Genomic DNA, 27,401 nt, shown 5'->3' on the forward strand with positions numbered 1-27,401 from the left:
TGGAATAGCTTCACTTTGGGATTCTTCTCTCACTCCAAGCTCCTGCAACTGCCTCCCTTGCAGCCTTCACAAAGGCACATTCGCATCCGACCTCCAACCTGGCGCCAATTCTTCTCGAGCTTTCCCTTTCGGACCCGCCTCCATTGTAGCTCAACATAGATCTCATGCTTCATTGCACCTGCCATTGTTGACGAGACAAAAGAGACCTCGAGTTACGACAAACTGCTTTTCAGAGACTCGTTGAAAACTGCAGCGCATGTCTACCCAAACAATAATAATGTGAGTTGCGTCTTTGCAATCCTTTCTCCTTCCATTGCTTCTTTCCTTCAACGCTCTTTCTTCTCGCGCTTGCCGGCAGTGAGTTTGGCCTCATCGTCACTTCTACTTCGACAACTCTCAGCAACCTACCTGACTCATTCAGCCCCGTCACTCATTCCTCCTCATACATCGTATCTCTTCTCATCTTCACCGATTCTACTCCCTGTCTCATCTCACTACTACGTGGTATTGAGTGATCTCATTTGATACACAACCCGCCGTCGCAACCCACCACTCACCATCCTCACAGACCATCCTCCGTCACACTGCGCCAAGATGCCTCCCAAAAGAAGGGTCCGTGACGATAACGGTGAGGCGCAATCCACCTTAGCCGGTGGTGCTGCCGTCAGTCGAGAGCTGCCTCCGTTGGCATCGCGACTTGACACGTCTTATGGGTCTGCACCTTCCACGATTCTACGGAACACTCGCCGCGGTCAACAACGCAACTTGCAAGACATCATCAAGGACACACTACACAACAGCGATGATTCTGATGATCCCGGTGACCCGGACAATGGCGACGAAAGCGATGATGCCAGCTCCAGCAGCAGTGAGAGCAGCAACAGCAAACAGCCAAAGCCGCCTCCTTCTCGACGCACAAAGCAAACAAGGCAAACAAAGTCACCAGCTCCCCTACCAGCGCCGAAGCCGAATCCGCCGCGCAGAGTGCAACCGAGTCCTGATCCTGACCCCGACCCGGACTTCGACCAAGACCTTGGTCCTTATCGAGAGTCGTCAGAATCCCCCGATCCATTGAGGGATGCAACACCAGATCCGCCCCTCGTCCGACGCTCACCGCGACGACAATCACCAGCCAAAACTGGTAAGTCGGACCACGTGCGCGACACCAGGTCGTGCCTTGCCGCGGTCTCAATTCCCTTGCTAAACCTCGTGTCAGCTCCTCCCTCCAACGGACCTCCTTCATCCCAGCAAGGCCCTCTTGTTCCTCCACAGCAATTATTACCGGGTGCTGCACCGCCGAGAGGGCAATTCTCAACATATTCACAGTCGATTAATAGGAGAGCCAGCTCAGAAGACCCGGCTCAAGGTCTGACACCTGCGAGACGATCTCTTCCCGCTGCAAGCTGGAACTCCGTCTTCGCTCGAGCCATATCCGAAGAGCCCTACTCCCAGTCTCGCTCTCAATTCGTTCAAGGCCCTCCGGAGCCGACTCCGACACCAGACTCAGTTCGCACCTTTGGCCAGGAAAGCTCACTCTTCGGGGGTGCTGATATTGGCTCAACCCCGTCGCAATCTCTCTCTTCAGAGCGTGGTGGTCGCTTGCAGTCGATAGAGGAGAGCGGGGAGCCGTCTCCTTCCAAAGAACAGACGAGAGGCATAGATCTACTAAGTCCATTGAGGCGCTTGGCACGCGATCCGCGGCACAACGCGCAAATGGCACAGCGTAATCTGAATCAGGCAGTCCCTCACCAAGGTGCCATCCAAGCGCCGATCACCAAGGTTTCTGATAGACCTCCTCCCGACCTGGTGCCTTTACTGCCCTCCCAGAGTACCATTCGTCCACCTCAACAGGAGCCACCAAGTACACCACCGTCAGATCGATTTCGGCCGCGCAGCAGTAAATCACCTTACCAGGTCTCACCTGCTCACCTTGTCAACCAATCTCCTGCCAAGAGAGACCCTCCAGGGTCAGTAGCCAGCTCGCGTCAGCTTGCAGCCAACAAAACTTCGGTGTCACCTTCTCCTGCCGCAAGGTCGAGCTCAACTCGTCTGTCAAGTCGTGTTAGCGAAGAGCCATCTCTCCATAATCAGTCGCCTCAAGTCTCAACCCGTAATCCTTCACCTCGCAAGCCGATGCAGGCCGTGAACTTCATTCCTGCTCGGAGTGGACCGCTCACTGCCAAAGAAAATCCTGCACCTCCCCGCCCTCTATTTGGCAAATCTCTACCCGCCAATGGTAATTCAGTACCGTCTCGTCCCTTGGCCAAGAATCCGCCAGCCATCAGAGTAGAAGCTCCACCATCCGCGGCGGCAGGAACCGGCTCAACGAGGCTTCCCAGCTCAAGTGGCCTCTCTGGCAACAACAACAGTCGACCAGCACTTGGCCAAGGCGGGGCCGGTATGTTCACTCCTGAAATGCGAGCAAAGATTCAACAAGAGCATCGGCAGGAACGGATGAAACAGGAAGCTCTTCGAAAAGAGCGTAATGCTCGTTTGCAGGCATGGCCACGGGTCTACAACACAGTATATGAATGGACAAATGTCCCTCGGCCGGACAGTCCCGAGACGGACGACGGCTTTGGATCCGATACAGACGGCCACATGGATTCAATTGTGACTTCGCGGCAGGTTCCCTACAGCGAGTTCTCGTGGGCAAGTTGGATCTTGTTCAAGATTGCCGACGTGTTCGTGGACTTGCTCAACTTTGTCTTCTCTCTGGACTTTTGGTTTCTCAAGGCTTCGCTCGGCGTTCTGCTTCTGTCACTCCTGGTATGGGGTGCCTTGACAGGACTGAACTCCACGCCGGCTATTGGACTAGGCGGTATCCAATGGTACGGTCTTTCAGACTTCTCACACAATCTCGGACAATTCGTCCCACTCTGGATGTCGCGACCGGCGACACTCTTCAGCGACGATGACGCTAGAGAATATGTCCGCCAACAACGCAATCACGAATACGAAATCACCAAGTTGACGACGGCCAGCAAGCTCCACGAGGGATCACTTTCGCGTTTGATGGAGATTGTTCCCAAGGTTGTGCACATGAAGTTAGACAAGAAGGGACGGCCCGTCGTGGGAGAGGAATTCTACCACGCGTTGCGTGACCTCATGAAAAGCGATGCCGAAATCTTAACCCTGAGCCGGGGTCATGGCGGCTACCACTTCATCTCCGATGAGAACTGGTTGGCGATCAAGAGCAGACTCCAGAAGGATCCCGTGTATCAGAAAGCTGCTGAACCGCCTGCGCCAGGACTATCTTCCGCGGACGTCGAGACCATTTCACAGTCCAAGTTCGACAAGACCTGGGAGAAGTGGCTCGTCAACAATAACAAGAAGATCGCCAAAATACTCGAACCCCAGTTCAGCACGTCCATTCCGGACAAGATTGGCAAGGATCTCGAGTCCAAGATTGAGAGGTTCGTCAAGGACCAGTTCAAGAACAAGGACACCAAGGACGTCGTGGTAACACGAGATGAGTTCATTCGCCATCTCAAGGGCGAGTTCGCAACGCACAGGAACGAGGTCAAAGCTGAGGCGCAGGAACTGCAGAAGAAGCTGGAGCAGTATATCAATGAATCGGTCGAGGGCATTTTGAAGAAGAGCCCGCCTAAGGGCGTCACACGGACCGAGATGATAACGGTGGTTGATGGCATGATCCGCCAGGCGATTGCGAATGCCGGGCTAGAAGCGCTTGCGCAAGGCAAGATCGGTGCGGTTTGGGATAAGGAACTCCGCCATCAGGTCAACTACTTGGCTCATGGTAGCGGCGTTATTGTATCGCGCGACCATCTTACGCCGAATTACGTGCCTCCCGTCAAGGCCAAACTAGGCACCGAGAGTTACAAGAAACTAACATCACGGAGTCCTCACATCCAACCCCCGGTTGCAACGCTGTACGGCTGGGAGGACGAAGGAGACTGCTGGTGTGGCATGGTTGTCGTGGATAGAGATGGAAAAGAAGGCGGCGTCCGCATCGGCTACATCCTCAGTCGAGAGATTGTTCCCCAGCATCTGGTCGTCGAGCACATTTTACCTGGGGCCACGCTGAATCCCGACGCCAGGCCAAAGGACATTGACATTCTAGCATATTACACGGACCTTCACACGCGTAATCGCGTTGCCGACTTTGCGGCAGCCCACTTCCCAGGCACCAAACTCTCGGATGGCTGGGTGAAGATTGGTCAATTCACTTACGAAAGCAGCGACACGCTCAACGGAGCACACGTACATAAGCTCAGTTCGGAGCTACTTGCTTTGGGGGCCTACACGGATCAAATCGCGCTTCATGTGACCAGCAACTACGGTTCTGACCACACGTGCTTGTACAGAGTGCGACTCTATGGCGTGGAGAACGAGGCTTGAGGAGAGATTGGGACAAAGGAGCGGAGAGATAGATAGCGCCTTTCAGTCGTTGCGTCTCCGGCGTTGATTCGACTGGGCCTCGCTACATTTGAGTGGGACGCACTGGCTTAGGAATGGCTTTTTTTTGCAAGACATGAGGTTTTCCAAGCATTCAGGGAACGAGGGATTGAAAAGGCACCTGGCGTTGGGGGTTGACGATACCCCGTGGACTTCTTTTTGATGCAGTCCTTAGGCAAAGAGAGTATTTAACGCATAACGTATTCAAAGCATTCTCCTGCTCCTGATGAATGATCTTGTACATGATCAAGTGCTTCTATAGTGGCAGGCTAACTTTTTTCTCCTTTTGATTCAAATCCTCTCAACGGGGTATATATCGTTTTAGTTCAACAAGCCCGAAGCCAATGCCTCGAGGTCCTCCAACGTCTCGGGCTCGTGGTCAATCTCGAGCACCTTGCCGCCCTTCTTGGCCTTCTTCTTCTTCTCCCTCTCCTCATCGGAGTCATCCTGAAACCACTTCTTGGTCTTCTTCTTCGGCCTCTCGTCTTCGCTACCGCTGTACTCGCCGCCGCCCTCACCCGCAATCGGCAACGACCGCAACAGCGCCAACGGATCTTCATCCCCATCGTCACCACCGGCGACCTGCGGTCCCTCAGCACTCTTCGGCACACCCTCCCCGCGCTCCTCGGCCTCCCTCTGCTTCCTCTTAAGCCTCTTCTCCTTGAGCCGTCCCTTGGCGGCAAGCTTATCATCCACGTCGGCCTCCTTGACGCGCGCCGCCTCGCCCTCGACGAACTTTTGCCGGAGCGCCTCCGCGGGCCCCTCCTTTTCGAAGTCGTCTTCGTTTTGCAGCTCGTAGATTTGGTGCGCGTTGCCGTCCTCGTCAAATACGAGCTTCTCGCCGCGGCCTTTGAACTTGAGCATCTTCTTCTTGGACTGGAGGGCCTTTTCGCGGCGCTTGGAGTCGACGATGAAGTCTTGGCCGCCGTAGGATATCACCTTTGGTTTGGCGCCTGGTGCGAGGTTGGATTCGGCGTCGAGCTCGGAGTCGTTGAGGACGCGTTTTACGGAGAGGAAGTCTTCTTCTTCTTCGCCGTCTGCGCCTGCGGGTGCTGCTGCGGTGGGGTCGGTTGTGTCGCCGGTGACTTCGTCGCCGTTGGCTACGAGCTTGGTGTAGTGGCCTGAGAGGACGTCCTGGTTCGTGCGCTCGAACATGCGGTCGTACTTTGTCCTGACCTCGGGCTTCTTGGGCTTCTTGGGTCCCGCCGCCGCCGCGTCGTCCGAGTCCTCCTCGTCTTCGTCTGAGGACATGCCCTTGCGGGGCGCGTTCTTGACCTTTTTGATGTCCTCGCCCTTGCGCATCTTGATCTGCGGCGCACCGGGTAGGCCGAGACTCGCGGCGTAGGCGTCGAGGTCGAGTTTGTTGAACTTGAAGACCTCCTTGTCCTTTTGCAAGTAGATGGAGCGGACGTAGCTGATGAAGGCCTTTTGGCCGAGGTACTTGAGGTCCGGGTTGGAGAAGCACATGCTCTGGAGCTGGTCCTTGATGCTCTTCTTCTTGCTCTCCTTGACGGTGATTTTGTTGATGGGTACCTTCTTGAGCTCGAGGCGCTTGAGCATGCCGGCCTCCTCGCTGGGCTCGAGGAAGAGGACGGCTTTGCCGTCGCGCTCGTACCGGGCGGTACGACCGACGCGGTGGATGTATGTGTCGACGTCTTCGGGGCAGTCGACCTGGACGACCCAGTCGACGGCTGGGAAGTCTACGCCGCGGGCGACGACGTCGGTGGCGAAGAGGACGGATGCGTTTGCGTCGGCGAAGCGCTTTGTGATTTCCATGCGCTGGAGCTGCTTTTGCTTGCCGAGGAGGTGGAGGAGGGGTACACCCGGCTGGAGGTGTCGCATGCCTTCGTAGGCGAAGCGAACCTGCTTGCCTGAGGAGAAGAAGACGATGATTTTGCTCTTGAGGTTGGCCTTGATGAAGCCGAAGAGGGTGTCGAGCTTCTCGTGGAGGGGAGTGACGATGTAGTGCTGCTGCAGGTTCTTGGGCGTGGATTCCTCGTGAACGGAGACGTATTCGGGGTCCTTGAGACTCAGGCGCGCGAGGTCGGAGATCTTTTTGCTCTGCGTCGCGCTGAAGAGGAGAGTCTGTCTCGTAGAGGGAAGGTGGTCCACCAAGGCGTCGACGGCGTGTTGGAAGCCCATGTCCATGATGCGATCCGCCTCGTCGAGCACGAGGATCTGGAGGTTATCGACGTCGAAACCGGCCGTCTGGTCGAGGTGCTGCAACATGCGACCGGGCGTGCAGACGAGGATGTTCATTTTTGACAGACGCTCAGCCTCCTCCTTCAAACTCTTGCCTCCAATGACAAGACCGGCGGAGAAGTTGTGGTAACGGCCGACCTTGCGGAGGACCTCAAAGATCTGGGCGGCGAGCTCGCGGGTCGGGGAGATGATGAGGGCGCCGAGGCCGTCGAACTCTGTCCATTGCGCACGGTAGAGCTTCTCGAGGACGGGTATAATGAAGGCGAGGGTCTTGCCACTGCCCGTCTTGGCGGCGCCGAGGATGTCGCTTCCTTTGAGGGCGAGGGGTACGGCGCGGGACTGGATATCGGTGAGGGTCTCGAAGTGCGATTTCTCGAGGCCCTTTCGGGTCGTTTCGCAGAGGGGAAGTTCGGAGAAGCTGGTGTATTCGCTCTTGGGGTCCTATTGATCGTGTAAATACAGGGTCCTGGGTCAGCCTTGGTCCAACAATTCGCAATGTCGTCGTGGACTTGGGTTTGGGTGTGGCGGGCGCTCCCGCAAAGAATACTTACAAAGTCGGCTACGGCCCTCTCGAGCTGCTCGATTGTTTGCTGCTGTTGCTTTCTCTTTTCGAGGCGCGAATCTCTCTTGAGGACCTTGGGCTGCTGCTTCTTCCCTGATCCCTTTGCGGGAGGCTTCGTGGGAGTCGCCATTGTCGTCGTTTCGTTTGCGTCAAGCTCTGTCACTACACTGCGGAGGATCTCAGAAGGGCGCGAAAAAAAAAAGACAAAGATGTTCAGACGGCCTTTGGAGGAAGCGCCTGGAAATTTTTTGGCGGCGGGTTGCTGCGGTGGAGTGAAAAGTTCGGCATTCGGCGACAGGGGACGCCGTTTGTGGGGTTGGTGGTGGCGCACTCACTCGCACCTGGCACCGTCTGGCCTCTCAGTTTACTCGAGATGTCTATTGCTCCTTTAGTGCAAGGTAGCCATGTCACCATTCCCATCCCAACATAAATCTCATACGTACCTATTATCTAGGCGATAATCAACTTTGAAGTGAGTAGGTACAGCAAACAAGCCCACAACGGCCTCAATTATTAGGTCGGGTAATGTATAGAAGAGCTGGCTCGTTATCCATGACAGATTGAATTTATTGCATGCGTCGAAATATTAATGTGCGTCTCATCAAATCTCTGGGTGATCCCGCGACCCTTGTCCGCTTACATGCTTCCGGCTTTCACACACTTCAGCATCCAAACGCTTTCCGTGGTCCTATCTCGACCCTTCGCTTCAGTGAACTCTCACTCTCTCCTTGTTCCAATCTCCTGACAACATCGTCCGGATCAAACTCGGTGCCAATGGGGTTCTCTACGAAAAGAGATGATGCCATAAAATCGTTTGCTTCTTGAATTGTGTCAAAGTTGTCTACAAGGAGTTCGACGCCGTTGCCGTCTGGGTCTTTGTAATAAAGACTTGTGGTCGGGCCATGGTTGACACACCAATAAGGCGTAATGCCATTGGCCTTGTGCGTCTGGTAGGTAGACAGAAGATCAGCCAGTGTCGAGTAACAGAAGGCGACATGTTCCAAGCCTGTTGCTTGCAGTTCGGCAGTCTTCAAGCCGGGAAGCTCAACAATCGCAACACGATGGTGATCGTCTTCGTCATCGAAGCGTAGAATGGACAGAGCCTCATTTTCGAAAGCCACGATGCAGCCCAAGAAACTGACGTAGAAGTCTACCATTACACGAAACTGGTTGGTCTTAAAGACGACATGTCCCACTCGTTTCGGGCTCTTGACGAGCCCTTGATTTTGGCTAAAGTCCAAATCCATGTCTTAATCAGTAGTGAAAAATGTGATCAAGAACCTAGAGACAAGATTCCGCAGTCATGAGGCTCGGCCAAAAGAAGAAGAAAAGAAGTCTGTTATTGAAGAGGCAAAAGGTGACAAAGGCGATTGTCTGCTGGATGTATCGATGGTCTAGTGTCGAGCAACGAAGATATATGAGCTGTTTGATATATCAGTCGGAAGTTTTCGGCGAAATCCGTGCTCTCAAACTCGCTTAATCGCCCAAAGTCTGGTGACGAATAACGCCCGTGATAGTACTTATTTCTGTTCTTCATTTGAGTATATCTTGGCCTAACCTCGGTCTCGGTATCGCCTTGTTCACGCACGTCCAATGTAAGATAGAGTTACAAACCTCAGACGATATCCACAGGCCCCAATCTCGGCTCCGGGCACAGCGACGAAGTCCGGCTCCATCTAACCTGGTGGACTGTGGGGTTCGTTGGTTTGACTCGCCGGCTGACATGGACTCAATCACCAAATGACGAGTGTGCGATGGAATCGTGAATTTATTGCATGATACTCCGTCACCACTTGGGCACTTTATTCTCCTCTCGTCAACCACCTACACCACAGACAGCCCTTTCAATCCATTTCCGCATTCACGTTGTCAACATGACGTCTCTTGTTGGGCTTGCTGAGTCGAACCTCTCATACTATTCGGTTAGCATTTCTGTTCGGAAACCGCTAGCAAGATAAAAGCCACTTACTCTACTCATAGGTTCCCTTGGCTTACATACTTGCTTTCATCCCACATATCTACGCCAATACAATTGCGGGTGACAAATATGACGTGGCCGAGCCTCGTAGGCTCCTGGATGCTGTGTCAGGCGACGAGCGTCTCGACAAAAGGGTAAGTAGTGCTTAGAACTCTTCATCGCATAGCTGACAAAGATACTTCAAGATTCGCCAGAGAATTCAACGTGCCAAAGCTGCCCACGACAATGCGACTGAGACCCTGGGTCTGTACGCTGCAGGTGTTGTAGCTGCGAACTCGGCGGGGGTTGGCAAGCCAACGCTGGATGTACTGTCTCTGACATACCTCTTTTCCAGAGCGGCATACACTCTCATTTACGTCAAATTACAGGACAATCGCAAATGGGCGCCGCTGAGAAGTCTCGTATGGATTATTGGAATGTGTATCATATCCTCTCTGTGGATCAAGGCGGGAAATGCGATGAAGTAAACGTAAATAGTACGTGTACCCGTAATCGAGAAATCTGAAGTTTGTCCCTAAGCTTTCGATTGCAAGGCTCCAAGTGTCAAACTCCGCCAGGCCATCTGTGGAGCAAGATAGACTGCTCATCCATGCCTCGGATTAAGCCTCTGCAGGCGGCTGCAAGGATCATCGGCCAGAGAGCCCATGCAGCCTCCAAGCTTGCATGTTCCATGACACTGACCTCGGCCATGGGTAAAGAACGCCTAGCTAGTCCTGCTACTTAGCCTTGAATTCACCTCATGTATCATCCCTGTCAATCACTGAACCTATTTGTGGCAACGTATTGGGAAGCCCGAGCCGATCCGACGGGGAGCTGTACGATTCAGCGATAGATGAACCCAAAAGTTACTGCTGCGTTCTAGATCCTTTTGAAAAGTAGTATATTTAGAAGCATTTGTCCTCGTGCCTGATTCACTCTGTTTGATTACGTATCTTACTCTTTCGCCAATCGCCTTACTCCGTCACCCGAGCTTTGATATCTTTAGTTATCATGAGTTCCCTTCTATGGCCCAAGGCGAAACCTGCCTTCAACCGCTCCGAGCTTTTGCCTTCGATTAAAGGCAAAGTCATTCTGGTTACTGGAGGAACAAGTGGCCTGGGGCGACAGGCAGTACTGGAATACGCGCGTTATGATCCCGAGAAGATATGGCTTGCTGCACGAAACGCCGCCGCTGCAGAGAGGACCATCAAGGAAATTCAGGACGAGGCTCCAAATGCATCCATCGAGTTCATTCATCTTGAGCTCACTTCAGTTGCATCGATTCGAAAGGCGGCTCGTATAATTCGCCTGAAATCAAGCCGACTAGACATTCTCATGCTGAACGCTGGAATCGTCGCAGCACCACCCGGACTGACTGAGGACGGCTACGAAATGCAGTTCGGCACTAACTATATCGGATCTGTCCTGCTTGCGAAGCTTCTGAGTCCAACCCTTCTCGATACTGCTGAAATACCCGAAGCAGACGCCCGGATCATCTTTTTGGGCTCTCAAGCTTCCTCGATGGCTCCGACGCAGGGCATTGTCTTTGATGCTCTCAAAACAGACTTTGGTGAAGTTGGTGCATGGGCAAGATACGGTCAGAGCAAACTCGCAGTCATTTTGTATGCCCGGGAATTGGCGAAGAGACAAACCAAGATCAAGGTCTGTGTCGTTGATCCAGGCTTTGTAGATACGAACTGGGCACAGTCTTGGAAATCCTCAAGCTACATACTTGAAGTGTTGTATCCCCTTATGAGAATGGCATCAAGCAGCGTGGAGAATGGAGTTCGAAATCAGTTGTGGGCATCAGTTCACCCAAATGTCAAGAGCGGGGTATATTATCTTCCCGTGGGAAAACCGGCCGTGGGACAGGAAAACCTGGCAAACCAAAAGCTGGCACAAAGGCTATGGGAGTGGACGGAGACAGAGCTGGAGGGGATGGACTGAAGAGAATTTAGAATTACAAGCGTTGAACCAATGTATGGAGATGATTCAGCTTCAAAACACAGATAGCCAGTAGGCACCGAACTTCAACTGAGTGCAGCTCTAGGACTGCAAGTTCATTCGAATATCATACGGCAAAGTCTGTCAGAGAAGTATTGGAAGTCAAATTGTCCTGCCCAGCTCGTAGAGGCATAACGTGTTCTACGTATTTAGAGGTACAGAGGTTTAGTCTCACCAAATTCCAGGTATGATTCGCCACGGAACAGTTCTGCAGTAGTCCTCCCATACCGGCCCATACTTGGCCGAGCATCTTGCCTCATCCCGAATGCATCGGTGTACGAGCAAGATTGTCATGAATATCGCATAGAACCATATCAAGCACTTCGAAGATCCCACTAAAGCGCACATCGCTGTACTGAGAAGCAAGTCTCCAAAGTAGTTGGCATGACGCGACCAGCCCCACCAACCACTGCAAATAAGAAGGCTCTGATGACTCTGGCCGTCCGAAGTCTTGTAAGATGCTACCAAGACTTTTGCCGGATTCCCCCAAATGGAGCAATCGCCGTTGGAACGACGAACCCTGTCCTTTTGGCTGTTAACGGCCCGGAAGATGATGTACCCAGCGACTCCGATAGAGAAGATGACGATCTGGTGAAAGGTTGAGGTTCTTGTTGGGTAGAGCCCAAGAAATTGGGTTTGAATGGTATACATGCTAGGGAGCCAGACAAAGGACCCCCAAGCTAGGTAGAAGCCGAAGTGGTCGTGAGCAATGTCAATGGTGCGCAAGTACCAGGACTCATTAACGAAGAAGTCAAGGACGTATACTGCGTGCAGAATGGTGACAAGAACAATGTTGGGATCGATCCGTCCATGGATCTCGTACTGATATGCGATGTTGGACAGATCGCTAGATTTGAGTCAGCTTGTGTGAAGCTGGGCCATTCTTCGTAGAAACCTACATGAGTGTCCATGCAATTATGCCCGGTCTACCATTGGTGAATAATTTCAGGTCAAAGTCGCCCCAAAGTCTTGGGTTATGCTCGATTCCCATGTAAAAGTCATAAAATATGGATCCTATCATATGTCAGTCATTATGTGACCACGGAAAAATACGATGACCGTTGGCTTACCACTGAACTTCCGATCATCCGCATGGGTTGGCCTGAGGTGCGCTTTGATGAAAGCCAGGACAGAGAGCAAGAGACCAGCAGCATTCATTGTGAGGACCAGGCCACCCCAGTTCTTCGGGATGAAGGCAGGATCCAAGATGCCGAAATAGCAAAGCGCAGCGGCAAATGCGTGGGTAACGAACCAGGCATTGAGCCCATTGGTACGATAGGTCAATAGATGGCCGGCAGGACTTCTCTGGCCGTCGTGTATTGGGCCTGGCAAATATCGAAACAGGATGCCTTGAAAGAGGACCCAGAGTGCAAACACGCCAGTGGACTTGAGACTGAAGCATGGCCAATTTGACCATACGACAGAAATCAATCCATCTTGCAAAGCAGCCTTCAGAAAGTCGGACAGAGAGCCTTGGAATGCAGAAATAGCTACGGTCGCGGAGATGACTAAGGTCGGCGCAAGCATCACAAGAAGCAGTGAGCCGACTGAGCGCATCCAGGATCCTCGACTTGATCTACCCCATGTTGGCCGTTGTGCGGGCTCAAGCTGAAGCCGAGATCGGGAGTAACCTTTTCTCATCCTCACGAAAGTAGACTCAGGCGCCAAGGGAACATCTAGAGACTCCATCTTGATTGTCGGCGATGTTGAAAGAAACGAAAAAGAAAAAAACGCGAACAGATGTGTAAAACTGCGAAAGGAACGACTTCCTGAACTTCGTGATGGTACAGATGCTGAATGCTCAGAGAAGTCCAATAATCTTTCGTGTTGAAATGTATATATGTTATCAACACTTGCCCTCGAGTCACGTAGTCATCAATTATCATGGCGCCTCGGCATTGAATGCTACCAAATTGGGCCGTCTCGATCGGAGAATCTTGCCAACAGCCCGCCTCGCTCTGAGACTGGAACGTTGTGGATGCTAATAACCTAGCTTGGCGCGCTCGGAGGCTCAGCAGGAGGCTGATCAAGACTGATGGAGCATGGGCCCAGGGTAGTGTGCAAAAGTGGGATTAGGTGTTTGGCATAGCGTCGCTCCCTAGTCCTCGGAGCACATGAATCGGGTCATCCCATACACGGCACGCGGAGAACTGGTCATGTCCCCGTTTCTTCCTCTGAGTCTGTCTCGGATTCATTCGTGCGGAGATCGGCAAAGGCATGCGGGTTCTAGATCTTTGCAGGAAATAAGGTTTGCGGTCCGCGCGCGGTACTCACAAAACGTTATCTTACGCCGGTCAGAATTGAAACCGAAAGCGACTATGTGACTCGGCGACAGCAATTCGGCCGACTCAGCCTAGAGCTCCCGTAGCAATGTGGGATCGCTTTCAGCCCAGAACATGATGATAATAATAGCATAGGAATTAGACTTCTCATGCAAATTGATGTACCCTTGGCTTCGAGTGAACATCCGTGGCTCACAAAATCCACGATTGGGAGTGGCCAGACGGGCGTACTATTGAGCTGGCGCGATGACTTTTGGCGGAGTTGGATTTCGGCAACATTGTAGTTGGATAGAAATGTCAGAAACCAGTGACTACATTCGAAGTGAACGACTGAACCTGGGAGTTGTGATACTCTTATCTACATGTTATCTGAAGTCTGAAGGTTGACGTAGCAATCCTTGGGTTCTACAGTTATGCTCTCCCTGAGCTCATAGGTGCTAAGATTGTCGGCGCATGGCTTGAAAGCAAAATTCCACACAAGCAACGCAAGAACCATGCGCAACTCAAGATAGGCGAGACGTCTACCAAAACATCCTCTTGGTCCACCGCCAAATGTCAAGATTGGCCCAGCTTGAGGATCAAAATCATAATCAGACAAAGTCCAGCCGTCCTCTTTTCCGACGCTTTCTTCGCTGAACCCGCTCGCTCCCGTCTTTGGTACAAGCCAGCGCCCAGCACAGAACTTTTCTACATTATCGGAAAGCCAGTCTGGGACTCGTTTGGCTTCTTGCGAAGTCCTACTTCTCACTTGTTCGTCAACGCCCAGAGACGGCTGAACATAGCTCGCCCCTTGTGTGAAGATGAAGATTGTGGTACCTTTCGGCACGAACTTCCCCATCACGATAGTATCAGTAACAGCCTCGCGTGTTAGGATTGAAGCTGTCCGTGAGAGTCGTAAAATCTCTTCCAGGAAGGCATCAAGATACGGAGCTGCAACCTTTGTGAGTTCGGTTACACTTGGCTGTCTCTTCTCTTTGACAGCAGCTGGATAAACTGCCTGGAGGTGTTTGCGCAATGTATGCTGTTGTTTCTGATTGTCGGCTAGAAACTTCACAGCCCAAGATAAGATGGACGCAGACGTTTCATGACCCGCGACGATGTATCCAAGCAACTGTTGTGAAGTCAGCATGGTTTTCTCGTCCAAGGGGACATCAGAAAGTTTACCTCGTCTTCCAACCTCTTGGAAGTGAATGAGGGTTTGCGTCCAGACTTCTTGGCTGCTGTCACTTCTCGCAGGACGATGAAGTCTAAAGCTGATTTGGCTGCCTTCTCTCCTTGGAGCCATTTGTCGCTCAGCGATGCTACTGCCTTTTGAATCTGGCTCCTGATGAAGTAGTCCTTCTTCACGAATACACTGCTCACACTCGTAAAGGTCTTCAACAGCCATGCAAACTGTTTTGGGAAGGGCGACGTGACAACCCTGCCCATAAAGTGGGTGATATCAACAGTAGCCTGGTACTCAGTAGGAAGCCCAAGACTCTTGAAGCATGCGGGCTCTTTCAGATCTGTTGGCACTAGGAAGGGCCTATAGCCCGTTTCCTGGAGTATGTGCTGCCGGAGAACACCGCCATTGCTTGTCTCGCCAAATGCAGCAGACATGATGATGTCTAAAGCAGCGTTCTGAAGATCGTGATGGGCTTCGAACGGACGGCCTGCGGCCCATTTGCTCTTCACACTCCACAGCTCTATGAGAGATAGCGCTTTGCTATAAATCTCGGGCGCAGAAACCTAAGTAGCCAAGTTTAGCTGACAAAAGCTTTCTTGACTGAAGTCGACAGAAAGACTAACCTCGTTTAAGAATCCTGGGGCCATCAAATCCTTCACCAAGTCCTTGTTGCCTTTGAACCTGGCGTCAGTTGACACCATCGAAAGATGATGCTCAGGTAAAATGGTCGACATAGTTTCTGCATCCCTTCGGCAACGATCGAACTCCTTTGTTCGCCGTGCTACAATGTCGTAACTTTCACGATAGTCAAACAGAACTACACATGGCGGTGTAAATGGGCCCAGAAAGACCTGAACTATTGGTGACCTATGTTTCTGAGCCAGGTCGCGCATCCACACAGTAAAGCCTTTCCCGTGGTTTCTTGCATGCTGGAAAGCAGGGAGGTCACCCAAGAAGCTTCTCAGAGCGCTCTCGTTGTATGGAATTCCAGTGAGAGGTCTTGGGAAGCCTTTCAAGTAGATGTAATAGAGAAGCGTAGAGGTGAGAAGTATCAACGCCGGGATGGGCGACTGCAGCACGATAGAAGCCGCATGATAGAGGTGTTTGATCATGTTGAGAACTTTGCGGGATGGAGTTGACGAGTAGGGTTGATTCCACGGAAAATCATAGACCACGGTCAGATAGACTGCATCGAAGGGAATCGCATCAAATGTGATTTCTAGCGAACGAGATAAATTTTAGCTTGCTTAAGGGAGGCTGAGCATATCCCTGTTGATCCTCGGACCCTGTCCCTACAATGATCGGTTTCGAGACGACCCAAATTGTGGCTAGTAGCGACAATACATAGCAATCTTGGCAATGAATCACATATACACTACAATCCGTACGTGTGAACACTGTCCGGATCACAGGCCAGGCTGGAAGATACGGGAGGACCGTGCTGTGCATGATGATTCTTATGGTCCTTCCGCCACACCGGTCCGAGACCGAAGTTGTCACGAGCTATCATGGCACGTAGCAATGGGTATAAGAGGTGTTCAAAGCTGGCTTGTACTACTACAGTCCCAATACATAACGATTAAGGTCAAGGTAGGTAGGAAATATAAGTTAGATCTCGTGCTAGCGCATGTGACAGTCGCTTCGAGAAAGGCCGGGTTTATCCCTGTTCTACGAAAGGAAGTCGTCCAGTCTGGTAGATATTCAAACTCTATCCGCCTGACAATCAAGTTTCTTCGATAACAAGGTATTTAGAGACTGATTCTAGTGAAAATTGGAGTGGAGATTCCACTGCTTCAACAAATTCGGATGAAATGGAAGAAGTCCGGATGCATCCAATCCGAGCCTTTGCTGGGGATAGAACCACGTTGGGGTCGACCAGGCAAGGAACACAAGAACCCATAGGTATCCGACAAAGACCCGAACTCTGGACGCCGAACGACACAATGGCACTTGTTTCGAGATAGCCTGGATAGCATCTTCAGCGATGATTCCAATCGGCTGCAACAAGAAGAAGGTAAAAGCACCGGCGTTCTCTGCTGTCATTCCCATTGCCGTGTCAGAAGTATGATGAATCAGACCAGAAATGAAAAAAGAGATAAAGATACGAAGGTATCTAGAAACCAGTCTTTGCCGAAATGGGAAAATGTGGTGTTCAATGACATCGGCATGGCCTGTGAGCCCACTACGCAGACATTGATGCCATGCGGTTCTGAGTGGAAGACTGTCAGCAAATAGACTGGAACGAGATTGTAGCGTTCGACTTACCCCCAGAAGCCCCTAATGGTTGAGGCAGATGAGAAATCCCCATAGAGTGGAGGACAGTCCTCGACCTTGCATAGAAAAACGACAACGAATCCGAGGCAAGCAATTTCGAACATGAGTAGGTTTATGAGAGCCGTGCAGGCCCAGAACGACAGGGTCCCAATGATGCGAAAGGTGATGTCCGCTTGCGACAGCCTGACGAGACCCTGAAACGCCAGCGCTTGTTTGTCGCGACCGACAAAATTCGGGTCCGGAGGCGGGGCCTGCGTCATGAGGCTAAGCACCTGGTAGGCAACCAGGATCTTGAGAGATCGTTTCAAGATGAATGCGACCCGGCTCTCTGGGGGGTGTGGAGACCGTTGTTGTAATCCAGGAACATTTCTGACCTGCCACCTCGTGCCGATTCGTCTGAGCTTCCAAAGCAGCATCAGAGATTCGTACGTTCGGGCCGCGGGAGAGGCGGAAGATGGGGCGAACCCAGCTGTGCTCTTGGTGCGGGCATCCGGTTCCCAGCTGCCATCCCACCTTCTGACTAGGACAAGCTCAGAAGCACTCATGAACTGAATCCATAAAAGTGGAACGATTGCGGAACGCCAGTGAGGATTGGCGATCCACTCACTAGACGAGAGCTGGAGCGCGTAAGTCAAGCTCGCGAGAGCCAAGACTCCGGTCAGCCGGATGAAGGACTTTGACGCAGGAACGGAGAAAGTGATGAGCAGAAATGTAATCAAGAACGTAACAAACAACGACCCATTGACTGCCGCACCACCCGGGTAAGATTTGATGAGCATTGTTGCGAAAAGAAGAGTGCATATATCTTGGCGTATGACAAGGATCGGAAGCACTGGCGTGGAAATGTTACTGGCAGGCAATGAGAGATGCTTCTTGTAACATCGGGCATACTTTTCAAAAGAGACTCATGGAGGCAATAAATAGAAGTTTGCAGCATTGTGTGCTCATAAGACCGCTTCTTTGGAGCTGACACGGCACTCCGGTGGCGGACTTGTACCTGTTCTCGGTAGCTAGGATGAGGGACCGACCCCTGGCAAGGATACGGGCATTATAATCCTTGACCACACACAGACGGCTACACTAGTCATTTCGACTTTTGCATAGATGTTGAGAGCAATATATGGGTAGCTCGAAGCCTACGAGTTCCACATTATCGAACCGAGTCCGAAAGGAAGATGTAAATAGAATTATGACTGTACCGCGGAAGGTCTGCGAACTCAGTGTTATAGCTCCTTACTCTTCAATCTTACGCCATACTCGTTGCTTTACCAGGCTGAAGACGTATCCATCATGATGATAGACTTTACTGAGCTGAGCCGGTTGTTAGTTGCTCTAGCTTTTCTCCCTACAGCAGCATTTCTTCTCTTACGCTTGGTTGAATACTTGGCCCTTAGACCGGGACCAAAAGAGCCTCCTCTGGTTAATGCTTCGGTCCCGTTCATAGGTCATATACTTGGGCTTCTGAGATATGGAGTGTCATATTACATCTATCTGAGGTAAGTGAGTACAGATGGGGCACTAAAACCCTTGATCTTGTTAAAGTATGTTTTTCTCGACAGATTGTTGACTTTACAAGCAGATCATCGACCAAACTTCCAATCCTGACTGTGTATTTGGCCTCTCAGAAGACGTACATCGTCAACTCACCAGAACTTATTGCCTTGATATCTCGTCGCTCTAAAGAGGTTGATGGCAATGTTCCCTTCGTCACCATCGTCTATGGGAAACTATTTGCTTTTTCTCAGACCGACATCTCGGAGTTGCTGAGAAACCCGTTGCAAAAAGGTTCGCTAAGACAGGAAGCCCACGTGATGGAGCACTCACTTCTCTCTCCGGGTTCTCTCTCTCTGAAGGAGGTTTACGACGAGATTTTCAACGGCCTAGCAAACCATGTCAACAGCATCAGCGAAGGTCCAAGAACCATTGCTCTCCAGAGTTGGCTTCAAGAGATCTTCGCAATGTCGACTGCAAAGGCCCTTCACGGACCAGACGGCCCTTTTGCTAACAACAAAGAGTTGCTGCAGGCATTTTGGTATAGTCCCATAGCTTTTTCTTACCAGAACGTTTATTGACTTTTTCACAGGGACTTTGAGAATGGCCTCAAGGCTTTGACGATGGGTGTTTTTCCCACCATCACGGCTACGAAACCAGCAGCGGCACGTCAAAAAATCGTCGATGCATTATTGGAATACTTTGGCGACTCATTTCCCGAAGATACTGCCTCTGAACTGATTCGGCGTACACGCAGGCTTGCACTGGACCACAGTAGAGGGACTGAGTTCATTGCTCGCTATGGTCTTGGCCTCATGACCGGATTCCTGATCAACACAGTCCCTGCTGTCTTTTGGATCATCTTGCGTATTGCCAGAGATAAAGAACTGCTGAAAAAGGTTCGCCTGGAGCTTTCTCTGATCATTCAGCCATGTGCACATGATGAGGACTTCTCCACACTTGATGTCGCCGCTATTCGTAAACGCTGCCCGCTTCTCATGTCCATTTGCCATGAGACTCTGCGATGCATCAGTTCTTCGACTGGCACCTTTCTGGTTCACCAGGATGTTGAAATAGGCGGCGAATATGTCCTGAAGAAAGGAGCCATAGTCCAAATGGCAGCAACGGCGATTCACTCGAATTCAGATGTTTGGGGTGCTGATGCCGGCGCATTCGAGCCGGGAAGGTTCTTGAGGCCGAGCAAGGTACACCCAGCAGCAAACCGGACATTTGGAGGAGGCAGCACTTTGTGCCCCGGAAGGCACCTTGCAGTGGACGAGATGATTACATTCACGGCGATGTTTCTCTCTACGTTTGACGTAACTTTCCCTGATGGCGCAGATAGTCTACCCAAAGAGGACGATACGAATATGCTGTCGGTGAAAAAGCCTAATTCGGATGTATTGGTGGAAATCCGAACACGGCCGGAGACCAAGCATCGGAAATGGTGCTTTTCCACTGAGACATTGAAAGCGTAGTCTAAAATATTGGATTTTGATGTTTTTTCTTTCCTTCCGCAAAGCATATAGAAAACTTAGAAGAATGAGCATTTCCGCTGCCAAAGTCATAATCTCCATGCTTTAGTGATCCGCCTCCAGGCGTCAAGTTGACTCCATGTCAGGTGAGCGCTAGCGGTAAGCAATCCATTTGTTAAAACCTGTCGTACGAGCTTTTGGGTCCTGGTCCCTGTCTGAAAGTTGAGATCTTAATACAGATCGCAGTGTGACGAGAGTGACTTGAAATGATACCATGGGCTGAAACTCCGTGGAAGCCGTGGGTAGCGGGTCAGAAGGGGGACTGACCATGTGGTAGCTGCTCACCTAGACTGACTCTTCGTAGCTAAGCCGATTAAGTCGCTCTCGCTCTCGGATGTTTCCGTCCTCGGCGAACAGGGCCATTCTGAAATCCGTGGTCTTGCAGCTATGCGCTCTCACTCGACTTCCTCGATATCGCAAGACTAGGGTAAACAGCTTCCGAATCGTTCTCGGGCGCCTGCGTCTTCTCTACCCAGTTACAACGCACAAGCTTCTTTCCTATTTTCAAGATGTCCTTTCTATCACGTTGTGCGCACGTCTGCAACTAACCTTTCTTTTCCCCCCCCTCTTCGCTTCACGCAAGCATCATTTCATCATTGTGTCTATCATAATGATCATGTTAGTCAATGACAGCATTTCGGCCACTGCGCTGCTGTTCTTTTCAACTGACGCGCTTTGCAACCAAGCGCTGGGCTATTTCCGAGCTAGCTATGTGTACTCTTTCTCGAGTATAGTGGCTGGCTTGATCTTGTTGCTGACGTTTCACGGAGCCTTCAGAAGAAAAGACACTATTCCGATGGTAAACGCTCCCAGATTCTGGGAGCCTCGGTTGTTGGTTCAGTTATCATTTCTTTTCAATGCCAGAAACCTCGTGTCCAAAGGCTTGAAACTGAATCGAGCGTTCCGCATCCTGACCGATATAGGCGTCATCACAGTGGTTCCCTCAGAGTTCGCGAATGAAATCCGGACAGACTCGCGGCTAAGTTATCCACAAGTGATTACTGAGGTATGTATGACAGCATATTTCACACTCATAGGTCTTAAACTAATACGAGACTCGGATTTGTAGAATTTTCATGCTCGGTTCCCCGGCTTCGAAGGTTTCCGGGAAGGCACAACCGATGCGGCACTAAGTCGTGATATTGCCAGAAAGCATCTCACACACTCTTTAGGTATGAACATGCTCATTTGCTGAAGAGAGCATTGGATTTTGACTAACGTTGGCCATGGCAGATAAAGTTACAGGAGCTCTAGCAGAGGAATGCGCGGTTGCATTGGAAGATCACTTCCCAGATGCAAAAGGTATGCCTGAATGAAGAAATTATACTGCCAATAGCCGTGCTAACATCTGTAGTAGACTGGACAGAGATCAATCTTCGTGACCATGTCCTGAAGCTTGTAGCACGTCTTTCCTCTCGCGTCTTTCTAGGAGAAGAGATCACGAGGAATGACGATTGGATAAAAGTCACCACTGAATACACAACCGATGCTTACATTGCGGCCAAAATCCTTCGTTTATGGCCGGCCAAGCTTCGCCCGTTGGTTCACTGGATACTGCCATGTTGTATCAAGCTCCGCCGACATGTTTTCAAGGCGAGGAGTATTATCATAGCTGCCATTGAGCGGCGTCGCCTAGTAAAAGAAGCGGCTATCAAGTCTGGCAAGCCTATTCCAATTTTCAACGACGTAATTGAGTGGCTTGAACAAGATACCAAAGACACGACAAGCGATTACGATCCTGTTGTTGCGCAACTCATTTTGTCACAAGCCGCAATTCACACTACAACAGACTTGCTCACCCAAGCCATTCTTGAGATTGCAGCCACTCCGGAAATCGTCGAACCTTTACGAGATGAGATCAATGACGCCGCTAATAGATTGGGATGGAGCAAGGCGGCGTTTCACGAGATGAAGCTCCTTGATAGCGTGCTGAAGGAGAGCCAGCGCCGGAAGCCCCTTGCCATGAGTGAGTTAAAATAGTCACGATTTCTTAGACGACGCGATGAAAGCTAACGCGCACTTGATAGCGTTCATGCATAGGCTTGTCTTGGAAGACACAACTCTATCTAATGGCGACGCAATACCCAAGGGGAGCGTCATTGGTGTTTCTGCAGACAAGCTATGGGATCCGAACGTGCATGAAAACCCTGAGAGATTCGATGGTTATCGTTTTGTCCGCATGCGAGAGAGCGGTGATAGTAAGGTCGCAAATCAGGCGCATCTTGTGAGCACAAGCCCGAATCATCTTGCGTTTGGCTACGGGAAGCACGCGTGTGCTGGCCGCTTTTTCGCCGCACACGAATCCAAGATGGCGCTCTCAAACATTTTGCTGAGATACGACTGGAAGCTAGCACCGGTCTCAGCCAACGAAAAGCCTCTTGAGTTTGGTTTAGTGCTTGTTGCCAATCCAAAGGCAAGGATCTCAATGCGATTGAGACAGCGTTCATAGCTGTCGAGTTGCATGACACATTGGACCATTCCCCCCCATATGCACAGACAATATTAAGCCTCGTATTTCGTATCTGAGAAACAGCCGCAAATAAAGGAGTCCCAAAAATCTTGTGCTTCTCACCCGCGTGGCCAGATTGAAGCCCACATTTCAGCGAGATGTTAAAACGGACGTCTGGAAACTAGATATGTGGACTATTTGACTGGGCACCCCAGTCACACCAAGATGCCAGTCAATCTGAGTCAGAGTCGCCCTGCGCTGATCCATGTCGGAAACAAGATATATTAAGAGAAGCGGCAATAGGGAGCCATAGTTGCGGATCTTATAGCCAAGCCTTCGGAAACTCAATCTAACCTGAAGTGAGGCAATGGCTAGAACGCGGGCGGTACTTCAAGTCAGAGTCGCGTATCACGAAATCTCAGCCCCGACGTAACATGACTAAGGTCACCTCGCCGAATGCGAGAGCGAATTTTCTGCTTGGCAGATGGATACGACGTTTGCAAATCGCATGATGGATAATACAGTGCTTTTGTAACGGTGAAATCAGCAATTCGTCTTTGGCTTGGCTAAAACATTGTTACCCGATTTCAGAGAAAATGTACTAATTGTCTATCTAACCTGCTTATTTCTCGCTCAAAGGTGTACCTGTTATAAGTTATTTCTGCCTGATAGACATTCCTATCAATTATCGTTGGTTGCCTTCCTAGATCATTTGGATATCTAACCACTGGCGGCTTTGATGATGCCTGAGTCACTTGTCAACACCTCTACCACAGGCCAGGGACAGTCAACACAGTTTTATGGTTCTGCTCTTGTTCGGATCTTCAGCTATGTTGTTCTCGCGCTCTTTCCGCTTATCGCCCTGGCGATCAGCAGAATCTCCACGCCTAGCTTGGATCCGAGGGAGCCACCACTCCTGAAGCCGACGATACCTGTTGTGGGACACCTTGTCAACATGCTCCACAAGGGCGGCAAGTACTATCTAGAGATGTACGAGTCTTCTCAGGGAAAGCTTTCGACAGCCACGCTCAGCATCTTTGGCCAGAAGATCTATCTAATTGCCTCTCCCTCTCTAGCACAGGCAGCTCTCCGCAACCGTCTTCTTTCCTTTGACCCTTTCGTCGTCCAGGCGAGCGATGGCCTGGTCAGACTCAGCGCAAAGGCAAAAGAGCTTTTTGTGGACGGCACACTGCTCCATGCCTTCTCCACGACGGTATCATCAGCAACTTCACCAGAACCCATGCGACGTATGACGGTTACGGCACTCGCGGCGTTTACTGATGATCTTAATGCGCTAGCAGCCGGACCTGGCCATCAGCAAGAGATCCAGCATTTGTATCACTTTCTCAGAAATCGGATCGCCATGGCCGCAACAGATTCGCTTTACGGCATAAAAACAAATCCATTTAGACATGACCCTCGTCTGGTTGATGATATCTGGTGCGTTGAAACAGGCCCCCGTACAGTTTCAGTTCTAACAGATCATAGGACATTTGATGATGCATTGACCTATCTTTTCCCTAACATTAAGCCTGAGTGGATAGCACCAGCTGGCAATTCTGCTCGAGAGCGACTTCAACATGTTCTCGTCAACTATTACAAGCAATTTCCCGACGAATCGTCATTCCCACCAGATGTCGCAGAGTTTACAAAGCTTCGGGCACGCATCATTCGCAACTCTGGCCTCAGCGACACTGACCTGGGCCGACTTGAGGTAGGCATGGTGGTAGCCGCAACGACCAATAGTGCCCCAATGTTCTTTTGGTTTTTGATCAGCGTCATGTCTCGACCGCAAATTCTGGCCAAAGTCAGAGAAGAGGTTGAGCCGCTGGTGACCTTCGGAAAGGAAGACACCAGTGGGCCCAGTGGAGCTGCGATAAAAGTAGTCGCAACTTTTCGTACCTCTCAGTTGACCGATTCAATCATCTGCCCCTACATCACTGCGGCACATCGTGAGACCTTGCGTCTCTTCGACTCTAATACAGCAACACGGCACGTTCTAGACGACACGACACTTCCTGACGGAACTCTGCTCCGTGCTGGAGGCATTTGTCATATTCCCGCCGGTGTTGGACACCGCATCCCGGAAGCGTGGGGCGACAGGGACCCAAATGAGTTTGCGCCTGAACGATGGCTCGAGCACCAAGTACGCATGTCGGGGTCAAGCGGTATCACGCAGAAGATGGCCTTTTGGCCTTTTGGTGGCGGCAAACACCTGTGCCCTGGTCGCAACTTCGCCATTAACGAGAACATCACCCTTCTCGCGGCATTGGTCACAGGATTTGACTGCGATGGTCTCGTTGTTCCTGAGTGCCCTATCGCAAATCTCACGGGTCAAAGTGTCCCACCGCCAAAGAAGCAAGTGAAGGCCACGTTCAAAAGACGAGAGGGTTGGGAACACGTCGTATGGAAGCTGGAATATTAGAGGCTCAATAACGAATGAGTAGTGAGAGTAGATTGTATACTTCATGCTCTTGAACAGTGTTCTTACTCAGATGCAGCCTCAACTTACATATTGGCAATGTCTTCCTTGCTTTCCTGACGACGCTAAGACCTGCTCTTTAAGGCAGTAGTAAGTCTAGATATGTCACGCTTTTAGGCTACAACAATTGTAGGCTCCTTTAACACGTCTTTTCACTGCAGTCTACTCAAACTCACTTGGAGAGCTTTGAGCGGCTAGACCACTTCGAGAATCCCAGGCGAGCAACTTTGATGGGAATCCCGACCATCTTTTGTTCCTAGCGATTAACACTACGTTAGTACCGATATTGATACATCATTGTATTGAGATATTACGCTTTGAAATGCTTGCTCTACGAACGAATGGTGATGGGTGTCCATTGGACAATAGAATGCTTACAATTAGCAACAAGCGAAAGTCACAACTATCATTGAAGTTGTGGATAACATAGAGACCTAAAACGTTATCCCGGGCTCTGTACACTGGACGATTTTTCACATTGTGCACAGGTATCGCACACGTTACGCGACGAGTCAAGACTGAGCCTAGGTATTAGAAAGAGACTTGGCCTTCACCTGCCCCGTGGGAAGTCCAGGGGCAGGTAAAACATACATTTTTGGATGCGGCTTTGGAAGTTCATACCCACTTCATACTCGGGCTCGGTTTCGGGCTCATTGCCGTTAACTTTGCCGTGCCGTTTCGCCAGTACTTAACAACAACTTTTACTTCAGAACATGTTCTCTACCACTCACAGTGTGTGTCGACTCTTCCAACAACTCATTAGCCATGCAATTTCCTTCCACCAACATGGGTTTGCTACCCTTAGATATGTTCCATTCACATTTTACAGTCGCACAAGCCACGCTTGCTGTAGCCATCTTAGTACGTCAGTCACAACGACCCCGGCCGTGGCCGTCACAGCAGTTTTAACCCCAACTCTTAGTTCTCTATCCATCGCTTTGCAGTCATCATCTATCGAATCTATTTTCATCCCCTTTGCCGTTATCCCGGACCGAAACTCGCAGCAGTCACAAAGCTTTATCGACTCTACTTCACAGTCATAGGGGATGGTGCCATCGCTCCCAAACGGCTCCATGATCACTATGGTCTTATTGTTCGGATTGGACCAGATGAGCTCAGCTACATTGATCACCGGGCATGGAAGGATATTCATGGCTTCCACAAGTCCGGGCAAGACCTCTTCGAAAAGGACTTGGTGATGTATGGACCAGATATTGCGCCTAATGTTCGGGGCCTGATCCGCGCCAACGACTCAGGGCACAGGCGCCAACGGCGGATATTCAGCCATGCATTCTCAGACAAAGCACTTCGTGGGCAGCAAGACCTCATTCGAGGCTATGTGGATATGCTGGTTGAAAAAATCCACCAGGTGCACCGGGTGGCCACGTGTCAGGGAGACAAGTCGGTGGAAGTGACTCGTCTGTACACTTTTACAACCTTCGATATTATGGCGGACTTGACCTTTGGAAAACCCTTGGGAATGCTCAGTGGTGAGAGCTTCGTGCCCTGGGTTTCGGTTATCGAGGAATCACTTAAGTACTCGGGATACACCTTACTCCTTCGTGCATACCCAATTCTCGAGACGTTCTTCACGCGTTTGATACCCAAGAGAATAAAGGCAATGAGAGATGAGCACATCAACTTCGCCGTAAAGCGGGTTGACGAACGCCTGGAGCAAGGCACCGACAGGGGCGATATCTGGAGCTTAGTTGAGCGTAACGAGGAGCAGAACAACATAACTCGAGAAGAGATGTACTCTAGTTCGTACGAGTTCCTCATCGCAGGATCTGAGACAACGGCAAGTCTTCTCAGTGGGTTGACTTACTTCCTCTGCAAAAACGAAAGCAAGATGAAGATTCTGCTCGAGGAGATTCGCAGCCTGGAAAAAGACGAGCTTACGATTTCCAAGCTCCAAGGTTTGAAGTACCTCCAAGCCTGCATCGACGAGGCTATTAGGCTCTATCCTCCTGTTGCTGGAGCACTGGGGCGCGTGAAGCGAGTCTGCGGGGCGAATATCTGCGGTCAATGGGTTCCAGAGGGAGTGAGTCATCGATGCTGCGTGTATCCGTACCGCATATGGAGATGCGACTGCTGACCGAGTGGCAGACCACGGTAGGAATACCTCATATGGCAGCATATCATTCTGCAAAACACTTTAGTTTTCCAATGGAGTTTGTGCCAGAGCGTTGGCTTACGAACGCTTCATCTAAATTTTCAGACGACAACAAGGAGGTTTTCCAGCCTTTTCTCTACGGGCCGAGGAATTGTCTCGGAAAGAGGTATTTGACCTAGTTCATATCTCTAGTCTCTTCGACTTAAAATGCTGACTGAAATAGTCTAGCTTATCACGAAGTTCGATTGATCATCGCTTCAATTTTGTGGAATTTTGATGTCGAGCTGGAAAATAAGGAGGTGGATTGGCTGAAACAAAAATGGTATGGATTCTTTGAAAAGAATCAGCTGCGTGTGAAGATGACACCAGCTGTATGATCAGATATGCATCAAGTTTACCCATTATACTTCATCATACTAGTTGATCCATGTGGAGGGTTATTGAGCAGTCTGACGTTACGCACGGG

General features: G+C 50.8%; 12 protein-coding genes across 12 annotated transcripts; 7 read left to right on the forward strand and 5 right to left on the reverse strand.

The window, feature by feature from the left end:
* Positions 1–594: 594 nt before the first annotated feature.
* Positions 595–4,362, forward strand: CPAR01_04529 (spindle pole body-associated protein sad1; the record flags this gene model as incomplete). Its single annotated transcript, XM_060488809.1, has 1 exon — positions 595–4,362. One exon carries the CDS (start codon positions 595–597, stop codon positions 4,360–4,362), a length of 3,768 nt encoding a protein of 1,255 aa, XP_060353015.1.
* Positions 4,363–4,740: 378 nt separating this feature from the next.
* On the reverse strand, positions 4,741–7,313 carry CPAR01_04530 (DEAD/DEAH box helicase; the record flags this gene model as incomplete). The annotated part of the gene is made up of 2 exons (XM_060488810.1): positions 4,741–7,062; positions 7,173–7,313. The coding sequence occupies 2 exons, from the start codon at positions 7,311–7,313 to the stop codon at positions 4,741–4,743; spliced, it is 2,463 nt and encodes an 820-aa protein (XP_060353016.1).
* A 532-nt stretch (positions 7,314–7,845) lies between these two features.
* On the reverse strand, positions 7,846–8,430 carry CPAR01_04531 (biphenyl-2,3-diol 1,2-dioxygenase 2; the record flags this gene model as incomplete). Its single annotated transcript, XM_060488811.1, has 1 exon — positions 7,846–8,430. The coding sequence occupies one exon, from the start codon at positions 8,428–8,430 to the stop codon at positions 7,846–7,848; it is 585 nt and encodes a 194-aa protein (XP_060353017.1).
* A 627-nt stretch (positions 8,431–9,057) lies between these two features.
* Positions 9,058–9,628, forward strand: CPAR01_04532 (uncharacterized protein; the record flags this gene model as incomplete). The annotated part of the gene is made up of 3 exons (XM_060488812.1): positions 9,058–9,105; positions 9,164–9,295; positions 9,347–9,628. The coding sequence occupies 3 exons, from the start codon at positions 9,058–9,060 to the stop codon at positions 9,626–9,628; spliced, it is 462 nt and encodes a 153-aa protein (XP_060353018.1).
* Positions 9,629–10,151: 523 nt separating this feature from the next.
* CPAR01_04533 (short-chain dehydrogenase/reductase) lies at positions 10,152–11,087 on the forward strand (the record flags this gene model as incomplete). The annotated part of the gene is made up of 1 exon (XM_060488813.1): positions 10,152–11,087. One exon carries the CDS (start codon positions 10,152–10,154, stop codon positions 11,085–11,087), a length of 936 nt encoding a protein of 311 aa, XP_060353019.1.
* Positions 11,088–11,315: 228 nt separating this feature from the next.
* On the reverse strand, positions 11,316–12,833 carry CPAR01_04534 (ergosterol biosynthesis ERG4/ERG24 family protein; the record flags this gene model as incomplete). Its single annotated transcript, XM_060488814.1, has 3 exons — positions 11,316–11,991; positions 12,044–12,158; positions 12,215–12,833. 3 exons carry the CDS (start codon positions 12,831–12,833, stop codon positions 11,316–11,318), a joined length of 1,410 nt encoding a protein of 469 aa, XP_060353020.1.
* A 951-nt stretch (positions 12,834–13,784) lies between these two features.
* Positions 13,785–15,703, reverse strand: CPAR01_04535 (cytochrome P450 monooxygenase; the record flags this gene model as incomplete). Its single annotated transcript, XM_060488815.1, has 3 exons — positions 13,785–14,537; positions 14,591–15,154; positions 15,215–15,703. 3 exons carry the CDS (start codon positions 15,701–15,703, stop codon positions 13,785–13,787), a joined length of 1,806 nt encoding a protein of 601 aa, XP_060353021.1.
* A 649-nt stretch (positions 15,704–16,352) lies between these two features.
* On the reverse strand, positions 16,353–17,644 carry CPAR01_04536 (cytochrome P450 monooxygenase; the record flags this gene model as incomplete). The annotated part of the gene is made up of 2 exons (XM_060488816.1): positions 16,353–16,773; positions 16,857–17,644. The coding sequence occupies 2 exons, from the start codon at positions 17,642–17,644 to the stop codon at positions 16,353–16,355; spliced, it is 1,209 nt and encodes a 402-aa protein (XP_060353022.1).
* A 412-nt stretch (positions 17,645–18,056) lies between these two features.
* On the forward strand, positions 18,057–19,834 carry CPAR01_04537 (uncharacterized protein; the record flags this gene model as incomplete). Its single annotated transcript, XM_060488817.1, has 3 exons — positions 18,057–18,187; positions 18,376–18,897; positions 18,949–19,834. Coding segments are annotated over 3 exons (1,539 nt in total), but the record flags the coding sequence as incomplete, so codon positions are not given.
* A 667-nt stretch (positions 19,835–20,501) lies between these two features.
* CPAR01_04538 (cytochrome P450) lies at positions 20,502–22,340 on the forward strand (the record flags this gene model as incomplete). Its single annotated transcript, XM_060488818.1, has 5 exons — positions 20,502–20,897; positions 20,961–21,063; positions 21,125–21,193; positions 21,249–21,857; positions 21,919–22,340. 5 exons carry the CDS (start codon positions 20,502–20,504, stop codon positions 22,338–22,340), a joined length of 1,599 nt encoding a protein of 532 aa, XP_060353024.1.
* Positions 22,341–23,082: 742 nt separating this feature from the next.
* CPAR01_04539 (uncharacterized protein) lies at positions 23,083–24,765 on the forward strand (the record flags this gene model as incomplete). Its single annotated transcript, XM_060488819.1, has 2 exons — positions 23,083–23,780; positions 23,829–24,765. The coding sequence occupies 2 exons, from the start codon at positions 23,083–23,085 to the stop codon at positions 24,763–24,765; spliced, it is 1,635 nt and encodes a 544-aa protein (XP_060353025.1).
* Positions 24,766–25,535: 770 nt separating this feature from the next.
* On the forward strand, positions 25,536–27,312 carry CPAR01_04540 (uncharacterized protein; the record flags this gene model as incomplete). The annotated part of the gene is made up of 5 exons (XM_060488820.1): positions 25,536–25,554; positions 25,652–25,683; positions 25,745–26,863; positions 26,929–27,101; positions 27,159–27,312. 5 exons carry the CDS (start codon positions 25,536–25,538, stop codon positions 27,310–27,312), a joined length of 1,497 nt encoding a protein of 498 aa, XP_060353026.1.
* Positions 27,313–27,401: the final 89 nt, after the last annotated feature.

Source organism: Colletotrichum paranaense (genome assembly GCF_030867605.1).
Source record: "Colletotrichum paranaense strain IMI 384185 chromosome Unknown Scaffold_3.1, whole genome shotgun sequence".
NCBI lineage: Eukaryota > Fungi > Ascomycota > Sordariomycetes > Glomerellales > Glomerellaceae > Colletotrichum > Colletotrichum paranaense.